This window comes from Phyllosticta capitalensis (assembly GCF_038381095.1).
Source record: "Phyllosticta capitalensis strain CBS 128856 chromosome Unknown BKA78scaffold_9, whole genome shotgun sequence".
NCBI classification, from domain to species: Eukaryota; Fungi; Ascomycota; class Dothideomycetes; order Botryosphaeriales; family Phyllostictaceae; genus Phyllosticta; species Phyllosticta capitalensis.
The window spans coordinates 1,563,047-1,577,766 of NW_027117447.1; the positions used below are offsets into that span (position 1 = coordinate 1,563,047).

Consider the following 14,720-nt stretch of genomic DNA (forward strand, 5'->3'; position numbering starts at 1 on the left):
GCCCGATCACATACACCATGGCTGAGGGTCAAGCTCCCCCTACCTTCAAGCTCGTTCTTGTCGGTGACGGTGGTACCGGAAAGGTCAGTGCAAGAATTTACGCCCGCCTCTGCGCCACGCCAACAGCCTGCGTTGCGTCATGATCTGGCGACCGCCTTTCAAAGCTTTTTCCTGGCCATCATCGCTAACCTCTCCCCTGCTGCAGACCACCTTCGTCAAGCGCCACTTGACTGGTGAATTTGAAAAGAAGTACATTGCCACGCTCGGTGTCGAGGTTCACCCGCTCGGCTTCACCACCGTACGCTCTTCCCCCGTCCGATAACGATCGTCGTCGAACGCGCACTTACACAGATCGACAGAACCTTGGCGCCATCCAGTTCGACGTCTGGGACACTGCTGGCCAGGAAAAGTTTGGCGGTCTCCGCGATGGCTACTACATCAACGGCCAGTGCGGCATCATCATGTTCGATGTTACCTCCCGCATCACCTACAAGAACGTCCCCAACTGGCACCGTAAGGATCTCACCTTGTTTGGACGAAAAAGGCCCAATCTGACGGAATCTAGGCGATCTCGTCCGCGTTTGCGAGAACATCCCCATCGTCCTGTGCGGTAACAAGGTCGACGTGAAGGAGCGCAAGGTCAAGGCCAAGACCATTACCTTCCATCGCAAGAAGAACCTCCAGTACTACGACATTTCCGCCAAGTCCAACTACAACTTCGAGAAGCCCTTCCTGTGGCTCGCCAGGAAGCTGGTCGGCAACCAGTCTCTCGTACGTGCTTCTGACTTGTGATTTCATCAACTTGCTAACAATCGCTGCAGGAGTTCGTTGCTGCTCCCGCCCTCGCTCCCCCCGAGGTCCAGGTCGACCAGGCCGTTCTCGAGCAGTACCAGAAGGAGATGGAGGCCGCCTCCAACATGCCCCTTCCCGACGAGGAGGATGCGGACCTGTAAAGTGGCCAATGGACTGGGGCTTGTCACACGGACAGGAGCCGGAAGTTTACGACCATTTGGGCTTAATGCTATGATATCAGGATAGCATCCGGCCGCTACGACATCAGGAAGGCAGCGGTTCGATGATGGGTTTGATTGCTAGCGATTTTCAATTAGACGGTCGAAGGCGATGAACACGGGCCCGTCGAACTTTCCCTACTCTTCGGCTTGCATTCTCTTCGAGAGCCGCAAGTGCGTCTGCTTCTGGCCGGCCTCAACAGCCGTTTTCCCCCCAGAGGCGCGCCTGGAGGATTTTGAAAGTAGGTAGCTAAAACTAGACCCGAACTTTTGCAGCAATTCAGACTTTTCCTGCTGCTCATACTAACTCTCCAACTCGCAATGAGAAAACGTGATGTCATGACGCTCCTGCCAGTGGACCCTGGCTACGAAGCCCACATTCACCGTTGCTAGGCTCGCAGCCTCGCGATCATCCGGTTGACTACTTAAGCGATGATGTCTATTCGACCACCTTCACCTGCACCTTCAACCGACCGTTCTCGAGGTAACGGGCAATCCTCGACAGGATCCCTGAGACGCAAACTTCTTTTGCTTTCAGCGCTTGGTTCTTTTTGACACGCTCGCTCCCCACCGCCTGCCCCCGACGACCCGACCTTCTTTGTTGGCGAGCTGGGCAGAGCAAACACCCTGGACGGCTTTTGGCACACCTGCAAGCTTCCCTCTCGCACGACCGAGAAAGAGAAAGAGCGAGGGAGAGAACCCACGGCGGCCTTCCATGCTAGTAAGCCGCAGTCTGGACCGCTCCCGCGCGCGGCGCTCTCTGCCGCCGCCTCCAGCTGCTTCTGCGCGTAGATATCAAGCGGCGGTCGGCTTCGCTGCGTAGGGTTCGGTGGAGACAAAGAGGTCTTTGTTGACCGCGTAAGTCTGGCGCAGAAGAGACGGTTAGGCAGGCAGGCAAGCATGCGAGGCTTGAAGCCCGCGACGGACGGATGCCTGGGTACTGGCTGTCTTGCCGCATCGAATGCCTCGCCGCTGTTTTTTTTCGGAGCCGCCTGCGTACCTACCTACATCTTCGCCGCTTGACCTGCCGCCAGCGCGAACATTGGCCACGGCGCAAGGTTCTGCTTTGCGGACCGAGGTTGGTATCCGCTGGCTCTGACAGAGAAGCCCGGGACAATTGCTCCCTGCATATCGCACCGTCTAGCCGGTTTCCCTTGTCGATTTGTCCATGGGCCTGCAGACTTCCATGTGCTTCGAGCCTCGACTGTGCGCGCTTCGGCATGCTGATTCTTCTTGCTCCTTCTCATTGGGGGAACTGCAGGAGTTCGGTGTGATGCGAGCCCAGTGTCTTGTTTGCCAGTCTCGGGGTCGGCGGGGGAGTGGTGCTTTGAGGAATAGAGAGAGGCTCGTGACGTTGTTGGCTGCGAATGCTTGGAGGCCCGACAGGAGCAGAGGTTGATGAAGTTCAGAATAATGTCTCGTTGTACCTTTTGGCTGCTATGGTGCGCCAAAGAGAGACAGGGCGTGTGAATCAATTCCAACTCTTTCTGCCCTGCCCTTTCGCGATCACGATCTGTGAGGGAGGCGTCGATGACATTTCAGAACAGTCTAGGAGCGGAGAAAGGTAGGCGGATGGTGGTGCTCTGCTCAATTTCACGCACATCGTGATGGTTGGAAAATCGATTCAGGAGTCAAGAGCACATCGGCACTCCTAGGTAGTTGTGGCTGGACAGCATCGTGAGTAATGACAGAGACGTGGCTTCCAACCCGTCACTATGCACTGCTATCCATGATCGAATCTGCGACCAAGGCTTCAAAAGCGGCATCCAGATCGAGGTCACTCCGGCCGTCACGACTCCCCCTAGCCATTCCAACGAACCAATTCAAGTCATTGTCAGTGTTGGATTCGCATTCACTCTCCACTGCGTCAGTAGAGACGTCACTCATTTCGTCAATGGACCTGCTACTCCCATGGCATCATCCCACGACGTAGCAGCAGACAGGCACGTATTCAAATAGCTGCTCTGCTCGCTCCGGCTTCCTTCCCAAGTCAACGACAAGCTAAGACGCGAAAAAGATAAAAGAAAAAAAAAAAAAAGTCAAGGGCGAAAGAGAAAACGACAAAAGGGCCCCGTCCGGAGTCGAACTCTGGATCTTCGGCGCCAAATCTGCCATTTAGATCCACTGCTCGACTACCATCTCGGTCCTGAAAAGTAGCGTGGCGTTTGGAAAATATAATCATGCAAAATGAGGTGGCTGTTGCAGGGAGGACGGTCTGGCAGAGATCAATTCATTCGCTTCCTTTGCGTTTGTTCAACAGTCAGAGTGCCCAATGGAAAAGTTTACGACGTGAAGATCAGAATCGAGCATTTACTGTTGAGGATAGCCGGGCGGTTTGTCTATTATTGCGGCTCTGCTTGTCTTGGCAACATTATCCTCGGAGTCCGACGATAATCGAAGTTCGATGTATTGCAATTTTCCTCCCTCCATTCTACTTTAGCACCCTTGCGTGTTTGCAATCAAGAGAGATTATGCTGGAAGAAGATGCAGTACAGACACAAGAGCGGCCCTACTGACGCCTCATCCTTTTGCCCTCGCTATTCTTCCATCCGCGTCATATTGCCCAATCCACTGTCTCTACCGCTTCCCAGCTGGATGGAGACACTCTGTTGGACTTACAGTTCTCAGTAAGCTAGGACTTAATTCTGCATTTCGTGGACTGCTCATGACAACAAAAGATGGACTGGGATGATCATAACAGGTTCAGATTTAACCACTTCATCTGATTGAATGGATTAATTCAGAAGTGCCTCACGCTCCCGCTAATTCGCAATCTAGCAAATGCGACGATGGAATCCTCAAACTCCCATCCATGGCTCAGGAACGCGCGGGAATATCCACTGGGGGTTGATGACCAAGTGTGGTTTGGACCAGCAGAAACAAAAGCCAAAAGATCCTTCTCCAGAAATGCAAGGACAGATTACGGTGAGTCAGATTCCCGCGGCCAATAATGCCTCGTGGAAGAAGCCCATGCAGCAATGAAGAAAAGACGCAGGTCCCGTTCAGTCGTCCAAAGTGAATACCCCTGATTTTTCTGATCTTCTCAATCCACGTCACCTCTTTCCGGTCCAGGCAAGTCCGCTGGGTAGCGCTTGGCCCCCTCGTACAGTTCCGGCCGGTAAATTTCAGGTCCCTCCCCGGAATCAGGCTCGCCGGTGGTGTACGACCTGACCAAGCCATCATCGACCTTCTTCTCCGCCTCGATCGCAAAGAGGCGGTCGACCAGATCGCGAAAGCTGCCGGGCGGATTCTTCTTGTCGCTGCCAAACGGCTTGATGTCGGGCCTCTGGCGCGCGGAGCGAGGCAGGCAGCGGAAGAGCGACGTCGTCCTGTACGCCTGGTCGAGGAAGCCCGCGCGGTGCGAGTAGAACAGGAACTTGGGCAGGAAGGCCGAGAAGTGGAACTGCGGGTCCAGCTCCAGGCGCAGCCACTGCCGCCGCGCGCGTTGGACCACGTCGCCGTCGGGAGGCAGGAAGATGACGTCCAAGTCGGCGAGCGCGTCTTTGAGCTTGAGGGGTCGGCTTTTGCAGGCTCTATCGCGCGCGCGGTAGCCGTAGCGGTCGCGCAGGAATAGGCGCATGAAGCCAGACGCGCTTTCGATGAGGTAGTCCAGCTTGCGCTCTTCGTCCTTGAACCACGCGTCGTGCTGCGAGATTGTCCGGACAAGCTCTTCGGTCCAGTCTTCGTACTCCTCGCGTCGTAGTGGGAACTTCGATTTGAGAGGTGATGGCTTCGATGCTGGGTCCACTCTGTTCTTCAGTCCGGAGCGGTAGTCGTCGAGTTCGGCTTTGAGCGTCTTGAGGCCGTCGATTTCGGACGCGAGATTGGCCACTCGCTCTGATAGAAAGGCGTTCATCGCTTGCAGGTCCTCCAAATCTCGCGCAGGCGGATAATCCTCCGGGATGGGGCTCATTCTGGAGGGAACCATTGTCCTTTGCGACCTCACACCCAAAATGATGCTTGTTGGTGCGCTCGTATCGTCTGTTGCGACCTCACACCCCAAATGATGCTTTCTTGCACGCAAGTATCGTCCGTCGCGACCTCACACCCAAAATGATGCTTGTTGGTGCGCAAATATCGCCCGTTGCTACCTCACACCTAAAATGAGCTTTCTTGCGCGCAAATATCGTCCGCTGCGACCTCACACCCAAAATGATGATTGTTGGCGCGCAAATTGGTAGAGCGAATGGAGAGGAAAGGAAGGGGACATGATGGACGAGCTGGCAGTAAGGACTTGAGCGAGCAAAGGGCTGACTTGTTCAAACAGTGGGAGAGTTCCAATGTCTCTGCGTGTTGGGAAAGGGAGCATCCATCCTGCGTACCACGAGGAGCTTCAAACCCCGTGACTCGAGCTTTGCACCCAACGCTGCGCTTTCCAGTCCCATAAATCACATGGACACATTGTCACAATTCCGTTTTTTGTGCGCGAGGTAAGATCAACGCGGAAGCTTGCCTGGAAGCGGGAAGTGTGATCAACGCCAGCATCAATTGACAGGATTATGCTTCCCGTGGTAAGCAGTTCTCTTTTCCTGGGGCAACTTACTACACCAACCAGGTCTCCTTCCTTGATTCGAAGAGCCCTTGGTAAATATTGGCCGCCAAAAGTCTGAACCAGAGTGCTGGTAATGTTTCTAGTCGTTCTTGTGTGCAAGACCTTTGCTGTTGCTTGGTGGTTTTCATTCTCATGTCAATGTCATTCAAGCCGGCATATCCGTGGGACGATAGAATTTGAACCCAGGACCTGGCTTCAAAGCCTGTGACCAAAAGTCAATGATGTTCTTCTGCAGGGGTCACCGACCATTTAGGCAACGAGTGAGATACTTCGGATTCCAAATTGACGGCTCCTCGGATGCTTGTAGGTTTACGCATTGCTGTCTGAGCCTCCCCAGTATTAACATAAATAAGAGCAAACTCCCCGTTGATCTTTCCAGTTGATAAATTCAAAATTGCGGTCTTTGTTTTGATCCTTTCGTCAGCCTGTCGTCTTAGCATTTTTGCTGCTTCACAGTCAACACCATCCTTTTGCTCCAAAGTATACGATCCACCTTTTCGGCCACTTGATTAAAAGGTGATTGGCTTCCTACAGCACTGGACATGCGGTGGCCTGCAAAACGTCCTCGGTGGGTGGGTGGTTCCTCGAAGACCAAAGAACAGATGCGGCTTTCTCGCCTCGCCAACGTCATTCACGTCGGGCCTCCAGGCGTTCCTTCAGTTGCCAAAGTAGGTGTTCATGCCTTGTGGGTCCCCCGATGGTCGCCGATCGGATTTGCGGCTATGTCTCCGAATCGCTCTACAGCGACCTTAGCCCATGTTTTGGGGTCGCCGACCAGCCGTGCTAACATCAGACCGCGTGGCGTGACCATGCAAAGCTAACGCATTTTGCTTACCCTGCATATATTGCTGATTCTTTGACAATGGTATAAGTTTGCTTGGCCACGACTCTGACTCTGAATTTAAGCATATCGATTGCTTTTTCCAAGAATTGTCCAACATGGGGCTCATTGGATACCTCTCTTTTCTTTTTGCGACATTGTCAGCGCATGCCTCCGCGCATGGCAATCAGTTTGGGCTTGTTGGTCCTCAAAACCTCATGCTCTTCCTGAATGGATTCCACTTCATTTCGGGTGAGCCAGGCCACTACCTTCAAGCAAACCACCACTGTGCAATCATGAGGGAAGATTTCATTCAATGCGCCATATACGTACCTGGAACCAACCCGGCTCGTCTGGCAGGCGTAGAATACATCATCAGCGGCGACGCATTCTCCAAGCTGCCAATGGAAGAGCGACAACTTTGGCACAGCCACCAGTTCGAGGTGACGAGCGGATTTCTCGTTCAGCCAGGTATGCCTGGACCTGTTGACGACGAAGTAATGAAAATTCTGGTCAACAGTTATGGAAAGGTAGGATTCTGGTCCGTGAGGAAGCAGTCTCAAAAGCTGACCTGCTCAGACCTTCCACACCTGGCGTTGGGATCAAAAAGAGAACGACCTACCGCTTGGAATTCCCGAAATAGTCAACGGCTATACGGGACCTGGTCAGCTGCCTCAGGAATTTGTCGAAAAACGCGATGAGTATTTCGGCTTGAATAGCACCGACATCAAAAGGCAAAGAGAGGAAGCGAAAATCATTGCGCCTCCGGTGCAGCGTGGAGCAGATATTTGGAGAGAAGGCATCATATTGACCTTGGAGCTCAAGAATGAGACGACCAAGAAGAAGCCGTTCGAGTATGATGCGGAGATGGAGCTGATGATTCAGAACAAAGGCAAAGACTGAGTGCAAAGTCGCGGTGTGGTCGGGCTGCGATTGGGACCTTTGCATATGCATTTCCATCGGCTGGAGTGGAGCATATTGGCCTGCATTTGGGGAACATGGATTCAGCATTCGTGGAGCATCCGGTTTGCGATTGTGGAAATAGTTGTAGGGAGTGTATAGTTCTAGAGCAGGACGCGAAAGCGAAATGGAAGATCTCCTCTCTTCGTTACTAAGCTGTTGGGCTTATCTTATCTGATGTTTGCAGTCTGGGGAAACGCGGGGCCGCCGTTCCGTCCGCCGGCCGTGAGCCTTTCACATGCAACACCACCCGAGGCTTTGCTTGGGTGTTCTCTACATCGTCATCATGAGCCTCCTAATGCCATCTGCTGTCTCCTAGTCATCTCGATCATCAACAGCCCCGACCCTCCAAACGATGCGGCACTATGGCCGCCCAGTCTTCCCTTCGCCATAGCGAAGACCCTCTTCTCGTGCTATGGAATCAGTACGCTACCAAGCTCCGAGCCCGAGCCAAGGACATTTCGAAAACCACCAAGCTCATCGCGACCATCTCCCTCCTGATCTCGATAATAGGATCTGGCTATGGGGTCCGAAGGATTTGGCGACGCCGCAATGCCGAGAAAGAGCAGGGACGGCGACTGCTTCGTCGTAACTCCGGTCTTCGAGGCAAGGACGGTTCGAGGACCATCTTCGTTCCCACGAAGGGCAACTCGACATCAAAGGTGGTGATCTATCCCACAAAGCCAACCACGTTCGATGCGCACCGACGCTTGTTCCTACAACCACCGCGAGCAGCTGGGCTCAGCGATGGATACACGCCGCAGGTGCCGCCGCCGCAGACCAAGGCCGGATTGAACTTGGCCTTCTTACATCAGTTCCTCAGCCTCCTCAACATCATGATTCCGCGTTGGAATAGCAAAGAGACTGGACTACTCCTCAGCCACGGAGTCTTTCTTATGCTGAGGACGTATCTTTCTTTGGTTGTCGCGCGCTTGGATGGAGAGATCGTCCGGGATCTGGTGGCCGGGCACGGCAAAGGCTTCTTGTGGGGAATCGCAAAGTGGTGTGGTATTGGGAGTGCTGCCTCCTACACCAACGCCATGATCAAGTTCCTCCAGTCAAAGGTGTCCATCGCCTTCCGTACAAGGCTGACGCGATACATCCATGATCTTTACCTCAACGAGAACCTCAACTACTACCGCCTTTCGAACTTGGATGGTGGCATTGGTCAGGGCGCCGACCAGTTCATTACACAAGATTTGACACAATTTTGCGAGGCCGCTGCCGCTCTATACTCTTCTCTTGGAAAGCCATTTGTCGACATTTGCGTTTTCAACTACCAACTTTTCCGCTCTCTCGGCCCGCTGGCTTTGACAGGCCTTCTCGTAAATTACTTTGCCACAGCTACCGTCCTCCGCCGGTTGTCCCCGCCATTTGGAAAGCTCAAAGCAGTGGAAGCCCGTCGCGAAGGCGACTTCCGAGCCCTCCACTCCCGACTGATAGCCAACGCGGAGGAAGTCGCTTTTTACGGTGGTGATCAGATGGAGAGGACTTTCTTGGAAAAGGGCTTCAAGGAGCTCAAAGGTTGGATGGAAGGCATCTACAGCCTGAAGATCCGATACAACATGCTTGAAGATTTTGTGTTGAAATATTCTTGGTCTGCTTTTGGATACCTCATCACTTCACTACCCGTTTTCCTGCCGCAATGGGGTGGACTCGGTGGAGCCTCTGAGAGGCTTGACCCAGGCAAACGCAACAACCGCGAACGCAGTCGCATGAAGGATTTCATCACAAACAAGCGACTGATGCTCAGTCTGGCAGACGCTGGTGGCAGGATGATGTACAGCATCAAAGACCTTCAGGAGTTGGCCGGCTACACCTCTCGAGTCTATACGCTCATTAGCACGCTCCACCGTGCTCATGCCAACGCCTACTACCCAGCACCCGGCCAGCGTGTCGAGCTCTATTCCCTCGCTGACGTGCAAGGAACTGTACACAGAGGCTTCGATGGCGTGCGTTTGGAACACGTTCCCGTTGTCGCGCCTGCGCTCTACCCGATGGGTGGAGATGACCTCATTGCTAGCCTCAGCTTCATTGTGCACTCGGGCGAGCACCTTCTGATCACGGGTCCCAATGGTGCTGGAAAGACCTCAGTCGCGCGCATCGTGGCAGGTCTTTGGCCAACCTACCGTGGTCTTGTGTCGCGTCCTCGCTGCAGCGGTACTGATGGCATCATGTTCCTACCGCAGCGGCCATACTTGAGCACCGGCACTCTACGCGATCAGGTCATCTACCCACACACAGCTGTAGACATGCAGCAAGCGGGCCGCCGCGATTTCGAGCTCTCCCACGTCCTTGAAGATGCGCGTCTGGGCTACCTCCCTGACCGCGAAGGCGGTTGGGATACCCGCAAAACCTGGCAAGACGTGCTCAGCGGCGGTGAGAAGCAGCGCATGGGCATTGCGCGTCTGTTGTACCACGAGCCGCGCTACGCCTTTGTGGACGAGGGTACCAGTGCCGTCAGCTCCGACGTTGAAGGCTTGCTGTACGAGAACTGCAAGGCCAAGGGCATCAGTAAGTCAACACGGTACCAATTCCTAATCCACCTCTTTCGCTGACCACTCGAACTCTAGCTCTCATCACCATCTCCACGCGTGCCTCGCTCAAGCGCTACCACACCTTTACGCTGACGCTTGGCTTGGGCGAAAACGGTGACGAGTGGGATTTCCAGCGCATCGGCACGGCGTCCGAGAAGTCCAGCGTCGAAAAGGAGCTGGCTGAGCTCCGCGAGCGTCTCGAAAAGGTCGAGGAGTGGAAGAAGAGGCGCCAGCAGATTGACGAGGAGCTGGGCCAGGTCTGGCTGTCGGGCGGTGAGCAGCTGGCACCGCCGCCGTACCAGGAGAAGGAAGGGGAGAGCACAGTGGATCTGGGCAGGGAGAGGGATGATGTTGCTGTCGAGAGCGAGCCGGAGCCCGAAAGACGGTAGGGGGGTTTGGATTGTTTTGTACCTTTTTCATGTAACGCGATCTGCGAGTCCGTGATTTCTGTATGGGGCACGCGAGGAGTGATTGGGCATTGCATGACATGTCCCCTGCGAGTTAAACGTACAAGACCATCTTTTCAGCCAAACTTAGAATCCAACTGCTATCACGAGCCTCTAATTCTTATTTTGGGCCCTCAATCAAACACTTGATGGCCTTGCCCTCCTTAACGCTCTGGAATGCCTCTTCTGCATCCTCAAACGCAACCTTCTTCGTAATCAGACTCTTAACATCCAGCTTACCCGACTCAATCATATCGACAACCAACTGATAATCGCCGCTCGAGTAGCGGAAGGATCCAGTCACGGTAAGTTCCTTGCTGCACATGGCGACAATGGGGAAAGTGATGTCAGGCTGTTTTCAAAGTTAGCAACAGCCACGAAGGAGACGATGGAGGAGCACTCGACGCACCTTGCCCATTCCACCCTGCGTAAACCGTCCTCCCATCCTGGCGACGTGAACAGCAGTCTGGATACAAACCTCGGCGCCACTGGCATCAATCACGACGTCGGCGCCGGGACCCAACTCGGCCTCCTTCTTCATCCTCTCGGCGTTGTCGGCGGGGCTGGCGGCGTCCGCCTTGAAGCCGTGCGTGGCGGCGTACTTGAGGGCAAACTGCAGCCTCTCCTCATTGACGTCGACGACGACGACCTTTTTGGCGCCAAACACGTCGCGCGCGACGCGGCAGCACAGCAGGCCGACGGGGCCGGCGCCAAACACGACGACGCTCTCGCCGGGCGCCACCTTGGCCATCTTGCAGATGTGGACGCCGACGGCGGCGGGCTCGACCAGCGCGCCCTCCTCCAGGCTGACGCTGCCCGGCAGCTTGTAGCAAAAGTCCTCGGGGAGCCGGTAGTAGCGGGCGAGAGTGCCGTCGTAGGGCGGCGTCGCCGCGAAGCGCATGTCCGGGCACTGGTTGTACGAGCCCTCCTTGCAGCGCACGCAGTAGCGGCATGGGATGCCCGGCTCCATGGCGACGCGGTCGCCTGGCTTGAGCGAGCTCACGGCCGGTCCGACCGACGCGATGACGCCTGCGGATTCGTGCCCGAGCACCATGGGCGACGTCACGACGAAGTCGCCGATGCGGCCTTTGGTCCAGTAGTGTACCTACGCGTCGTGTGTTGGCTTCTTCATGAGCAGGAAGGGTGGGAGGAGTGGCCGACGTACATCGCTGCCGCAAATTCCCGTGTATTGGACGTTGACCTGGCGTGCGCGTTGGGGTTAGCTGGGCTTGAGAACGTGGTTGGTGGTTGGGGGACGGATTCGGGTCGCGTACAATCACATCGTGCGGATCTTGGATTTCTGGGACAGGTCTGTCTTCGTACTTGACCGAGCCAGGCTTTTCGAGGACGAAGGAAAGATTCTGGAAGCGGAAGTGTTGAGTCAGTCGAGGATTTTTTCTCCAGCAACGCGGAGTGCGGGGTAGGGATTGAGGGGCAGAGATGAAGCGGAGGAGCAGTGGGGCACCTTTTCACCCATATTGTCGTTATGTATGCTGTGTTGCGGCCAATTCGATTATAGATTACTCCAAGACGTCTTCAAAGTGATGGGAGGAAGTTGATATAGGGGAGGATGCTGCAACGGAGAAACTAGGAGCCAACACATGCCTGATGCCAATCCCTCGTCTGGTGATGATGGTCGATGCTCCGCTGCGTGCCCCGCGAATGACGACATGGGTGGTGCGCTGATCCGCCGGCGACGGGGAGCGAACGCGAACCAAATCCGACCGACCTATTCACCCGGATCTTTTATCCGCGTCTGGATGGATTCAGTATACAGTTGATAAGGGGTATTGGCCTTTTTCTCTATCGACTCTTGTCTATGCATCTATCATGCAGTTTAATGCACACCCATTTTTTGAAAACAACCCAATCTCGATGCGCCAAAAGGGAAGCCATTAGAAAGAAGAGCCGGGCAAATTTAATCCTCCAAGTCAAGCTGGAGGAATTCCTCGATGAGCTGATGGTGAGACTGTGCCATGTCCTGCGCAGGTTCAACGTGTTCGTCGTGCTCCACACCATGGGCTCCGCTGGCGCCGGAGCTCTCATGACTCCAAACAGTCCACCAGCAACGCACTGCTTTTCGGCCGTTGGGACCGCCCCAGTCGTCGTAACCCGTCTCGTAGCCTTCTGCGCAGATCCTGAGGCCAATTGCTTGCATCTTGGAGACAAAGTCTTCCACCTGCGGACGATAAGGAGGTCTTAGTGGAAGCTCGATCACTACTCGTGCCGATTCGTCCCGAGACAACCAAAACGCAATCGTTTGCACCAAAAGTCCAGGGTGATCAGGAGAATACAGTGGGTCAGCAGCCAGAATGAGATCGAATTTGTTGTCGAGCTTGTGGTGAGCATCCTTCACAGCACTTGGTGACACAATCATGTCAGATGGGGTGGTCCAGTCGAGAGTCGCAGCAAAAGCGCTTCCGTTGTGCTCTTCCAATATGTCTCGATTTGATTCTATGTTTCGGTCCAGGTTCTCTGTGATCTCGGGAAGGTCCGTAAGGATTACTTGGGTCCCCAGAGCGGCAGCAGCCGCAAGGCCAACCAGACCAGTACCAGAGCCAAGCTCAAGGGCAGGCCTTGGGCCAGCCTCGAGTGGGAAGAGCCTTCTGTCGTCAGCCAGTCGATACAGCTTCTTTGCCAGGAGATATGACGAGGCCCAAGTTTTGTGTCCAAGATTGTCGCCTGTAAGTGGAGGCTCGTGTATCTGTATATCCTCGCCGTCGCCATCCTTGGAGAGAGGAATCCAGAACTTGCGCGAGATTGCGCCCATGCCTGTACGGCCGGATCTCTCGCTCAAGCGGATGCTTGCCGCCTCCCAAATTTCCACCTTGGTATCCTCGTCATGTATCCATCGAAGATCACTGGCAATTATTCGCGTCAGGTAGGCGGCAAGGCCATCCGGGTTTATCTGCAGCGGAGTAGCTTTCACGGCGCTTTGCTTGCGCCGGCGTTTTGGTTCGAGGCCCACGGAGAGCTCCTCGCCCTCGGAGTCACTGCACTCCCATGACGGCGGCTCCGAGGTCAGTAGAGTAAGGGTGTTGAGGAGCTCTTGAGCTGAAGGACGAGTGTACAACTGCGGTAAGTCCAGGACTATCCTGTCAGTTAGAAGCGCATAATACTGAAGTGAGTTTGGCGCATACCATGTAACATGTCGCCGGTAGTCTCTTGAGTGTCGTTGTCCATGGTCCAAGTCTCTAGGATTATACAGCGAGGGACAAAAAGAAAGAGCTGAGCAGCCCAGAAAACGCCAGGGTCGGTGGCCCATGCGCGGCTCTCACCGATAATCGGTTTGCCGATGTAGGGCCGCGAATGGCTGGTCTAGATGCATCCACAAAATGGAAAGGGCAGTGACGATAGCAGCCTGGCACTGAAGCATTCCACCGCTCGCCATCTTTCCCTCATTTCAGGACTGCCTTGAAGCCGTAGTATGCGCGGTCCATGTCGAAATGAAACTCTCGAGCCTGGTCCTCGGAAAGCTGGTCGGACGCTTTCATCTGGTTCAGCGTGATGAGCCATTGGATAATCTTGCCCTTATTTTCAAACTCTTTGTCCGTCACTCTGTTGACAGACTGAATAATGTCTCCCAGGATGGGGTGCAACACGTCCTTTGCGAGCAGGCCCATTTTTATAGCGTCCAGCAAGGTGATAAAGTTCTCCGTCGCAGTGACGACGAGCGTGGCATCAGCGGAATCGTTGCCCGGGGCCGCAGGTCGGTGAGAAGGTTGCTCCACTGTGGCCGGGATTCCTACTTTGAGCCGTTCGGTGGCTCGAGGGCAGTCGAGCTGTGGAAGTCAGCGGATGCATTCATTGCGCCTTGGGCAAGCTTCCAACTCACATCCCATTCTCTCTTGAAGCTCTCCAAGTCTACAAAGGTCTTTGCTACGGCCTCATTGGCGAGATTGGACTTGTACTGCTTAAGCAGCCTGCTACAAGTGTCTGTGTATTCGCTTTCGGTTATGGAATCCTTCAGGTAGGCCTTTTCCAGTGCATCAAGTGTGACGATGATGCTGTAGATCTCTGCCAGAGATTCGTAAAGATCGCGTTCGGCACTCGTGGTTGAGAGCTTGACTTCCTGGAGCGAGCAGTGAGCACCTCAATCGCGTGACGTAGATGTTGTGAGTACCTCATCGAGATTGATGGTTGCGGACAGCGCAGAGGTAGGAGTGTAGCTGTATGGCGTAGGCGCATAGGGTAATGGACGCTGCGAATACATGTCGGCTTCTCGAGGAGCTCGCAAGACGTTGTTCGGGGGTGGTGGTGATCCCGCACGGAAAGCCTGAGCTTCTCCGCAACATGATGCCGCCAAGCGACAGGGATCTCGGAGACGCTAGTGAGAAATTTCCCACCTCTGCATCCACCAACGCGCCCTCCCGCGTTCAACACTTAACCTTCCTC

At 54.7% G+C, this 14,720-nt stretch overlaps 8 protein-coding genes across 8 annotated transcripts; 3 read left to right on the forward strand and 5 right to left on the reverse strand.

Annotated features, from left to right (window-relative positions):
- Positions 1-17: 17 nt before the first annotated feature.
- Positions 18-953, forward strand: BKA78DRAFT_256162 (putative GTP-binding nuclear protein GSP1/Ran; the record flags this gene model as incomplete). The annotated part of the gene is made up of 5 exons (XM_066885056.1): positions 18-83; positions 206-298; positions 360-513; positions 566-771; positions 822-953. 5 exons carry the CDS (start codon positions 18-20, stop codon positions 951-953), a joined length of 651 nt encoding a protein of 216 aa, XP_066741422.1.
- A 372-nt stretch (positions 954-1,325) lies between these two features.
- On the reverse strand, positions 1,326-2,045 carry BKA78DRAFT_190911 (uncharacterized protein). Its single transcript, XM_066883571.1, has one exon. The coding sequence runs from the start codon at positions 1,910-1,912 to the stop codon at positions 1,436-1,438; it is 477 nt and encodes a 158-aa protein (XP_066741423.1). The 5' UTR covers positions 1,913-2,045; the 3' UTR covers positions 1,326-1,435.
- A 1,660-nt stretch (positions 2,046-3,705) lies between these two features.
- BKA78DRAFT_374952 (uncharacterized protein) lies at positions 3,706-5,138 on the reverse strand. The gene has a single exon (XM_066892799.1). It carries the CDS (start codon positions 4,936-4,938, stop codon positions 4,054-4,056), a length of 885 nt encoding a protein of 294 aa, XP_066741424.1. The 5' UTR covers positions 4,939-5,138; the 3' UTR covers positions 3,706-4,053.
- Positions 5,139-6,435: 1,297 nt separating this feature from the next.
- Positions 6,436-7,493, forward strand: BKA78DRAFT_322501 (uncharacterized protein). The gene is made up of 2 exons (XM_066889120.1): positions 6,436-6,912; positions 6,962-7,493. The coding sequence occupies exons 1-2, from the start codon at positions 6,502-6,504 to the stop codon at positions 7,283-7,285; spliced, it is 735 nt and encodes a 244-aa protein (XP_066741425.1). The 5' UTR covers positions 6,436-6,501; the 3' UTR covers positions 7,286-7,493.
- Positions 7,494-7,707: 214 nt separating this feature from the next.
- On the forward strand, positions 7,708-10,268 carry BKA78DRAFT_355647 (ABC transporter transmembrane region 2-domain-containing protein; the record flags this gene model as incomplete). Its single annotated transcript, XM_066891940.1, has 2 exons — positions 7,708-9,856; positions 9,916-10,268. 2 exons carry the CDS (start codon positions 7,708-7,710, stop codon positions 10,266-10,268), a joined length of 2,502 nt encoding a protein of 833 aa, XP_066741426.1.
- Positions 10,174-12,022, reverse strand: BKA78DRAFT_190950 (putative xylitol dehydrogenase). The gene is made up of 5 exons (XM_066883572.1): positions 11,791-12,022; positions 11,600-11,686; positions 11,491-11,526; positions 10,735-11,430; positions 10,174-10,677 (listed from the first exon to the last, which is right to left on the reverse strand). The coding sequence occupies exons 1-5, from the start codon at positions 11,800-11,802 to the stop codon at positions 10,447-10,449; spliced, it is 1,062 nt and encodes a 353-aa protein (XP_066741427.1). The 5' UTR covers positions 11,803-12,022; the 3' UTR covers positions 10,174-10,446.
- On the reverse strand, positions 11,869-13,488 carry BKA78DRAFT_322505 (putative methyltransferase-domain-containing protein). The gene has a single exon (XM_066889121.1). The coding sequence runs from the start codon at positions 13,093-13,095 to the stop codon at positions 12,244-12,246; it is 852 nt and encodes a 283-aa protein (XP_066741428.1). The 5' UTR covers positions 13,096-13,488; the 3' UTR covers positions 11,869-12,243.
- Positions 13,489-13,723: 235 nt separating this feature from the next.
- Positions 13,724-14,538, reverse strand: BKA78DRAFT_255196 (vacuolar protein sorting-associated; the record flags this gene model as incomplete). Its single annotated transcript, XM_066884976.1, has 3 exons — positions 13,724-14,107; positions 14,161-14,397; positions 14,449-14,538. 3 exons carry the CDS (start codon positions 14,536-14,538, stop codon positions 13,724-13,726), a joined length of 711 nt encoding a protein of 236 aa, XP_066741429.1.
- Between the last annotated feature and the right edge of the window lie 182 nt (positions 14,539-14,720).

What these genes read in the sequence shown, in the direction of transcription:
- BKA78DRAFT_190911 (XM_066883571.1), bottom strand. Translation starts at nt 1,912, where the DNA reads ATGCTTGCCTGCCTGCCTAACCGTCTCTTCTGCGCCAGACTTACGCGG.
- BKA78DRAFT_374952 (XM_066892799.1), bottom strand. Translation starts at nt 4,938, where the DNA reads ATGGTTCCCTCCAGAATGAGCCCCATCCCGGAGGATTATCCGCCTGCG.
- BKA78DRAFT_322501 (XM_066889120.1), top strand. Translation starts at nt 6,502, where the DNA reads ATGGGGCTCATTGGATACCTCTCTTTTCTTTTTGCGACATTGTCAGCG. An exon ending in TGGTCAACAGTTATGGAAAG is followed by an intron (nt 6,913 to 6,961) that starts GTAGGATTCTGG and finishes TGACCTGCTCAG; the next exon opens with ACCTTCCACACCTGGCGTTG.
- BKA78DRAFT_190950 (XM_066883572.1), bottom strand. An exon ending in AAGATCCGCACGATGTGATT is followed by an intron (nt 11,527 to 11,599) that starts GTACGCGACCCG and finishes CGCGCACGCCAG; the next exon opens with GTCAACGTCCAATACACGGG. An exon ending in CGCAGGGTGGAATGGGCAAG is followed by an intron (nt 10,678 to 10,734) that starts GTGCGTCGAGTG and finishes CTTTGAAAACAG; the next exon opens with CCTGACATCACTTTCCCCAT.
- BKA78DRAFT_322505 (XM_066889121.1), bottom strand. Translation starts at nt 13,095, where the DNA reads ATGGGCGCAATCTCGCGCAAGTTCTGGATTCCTCTCTCCAAGGATGGC.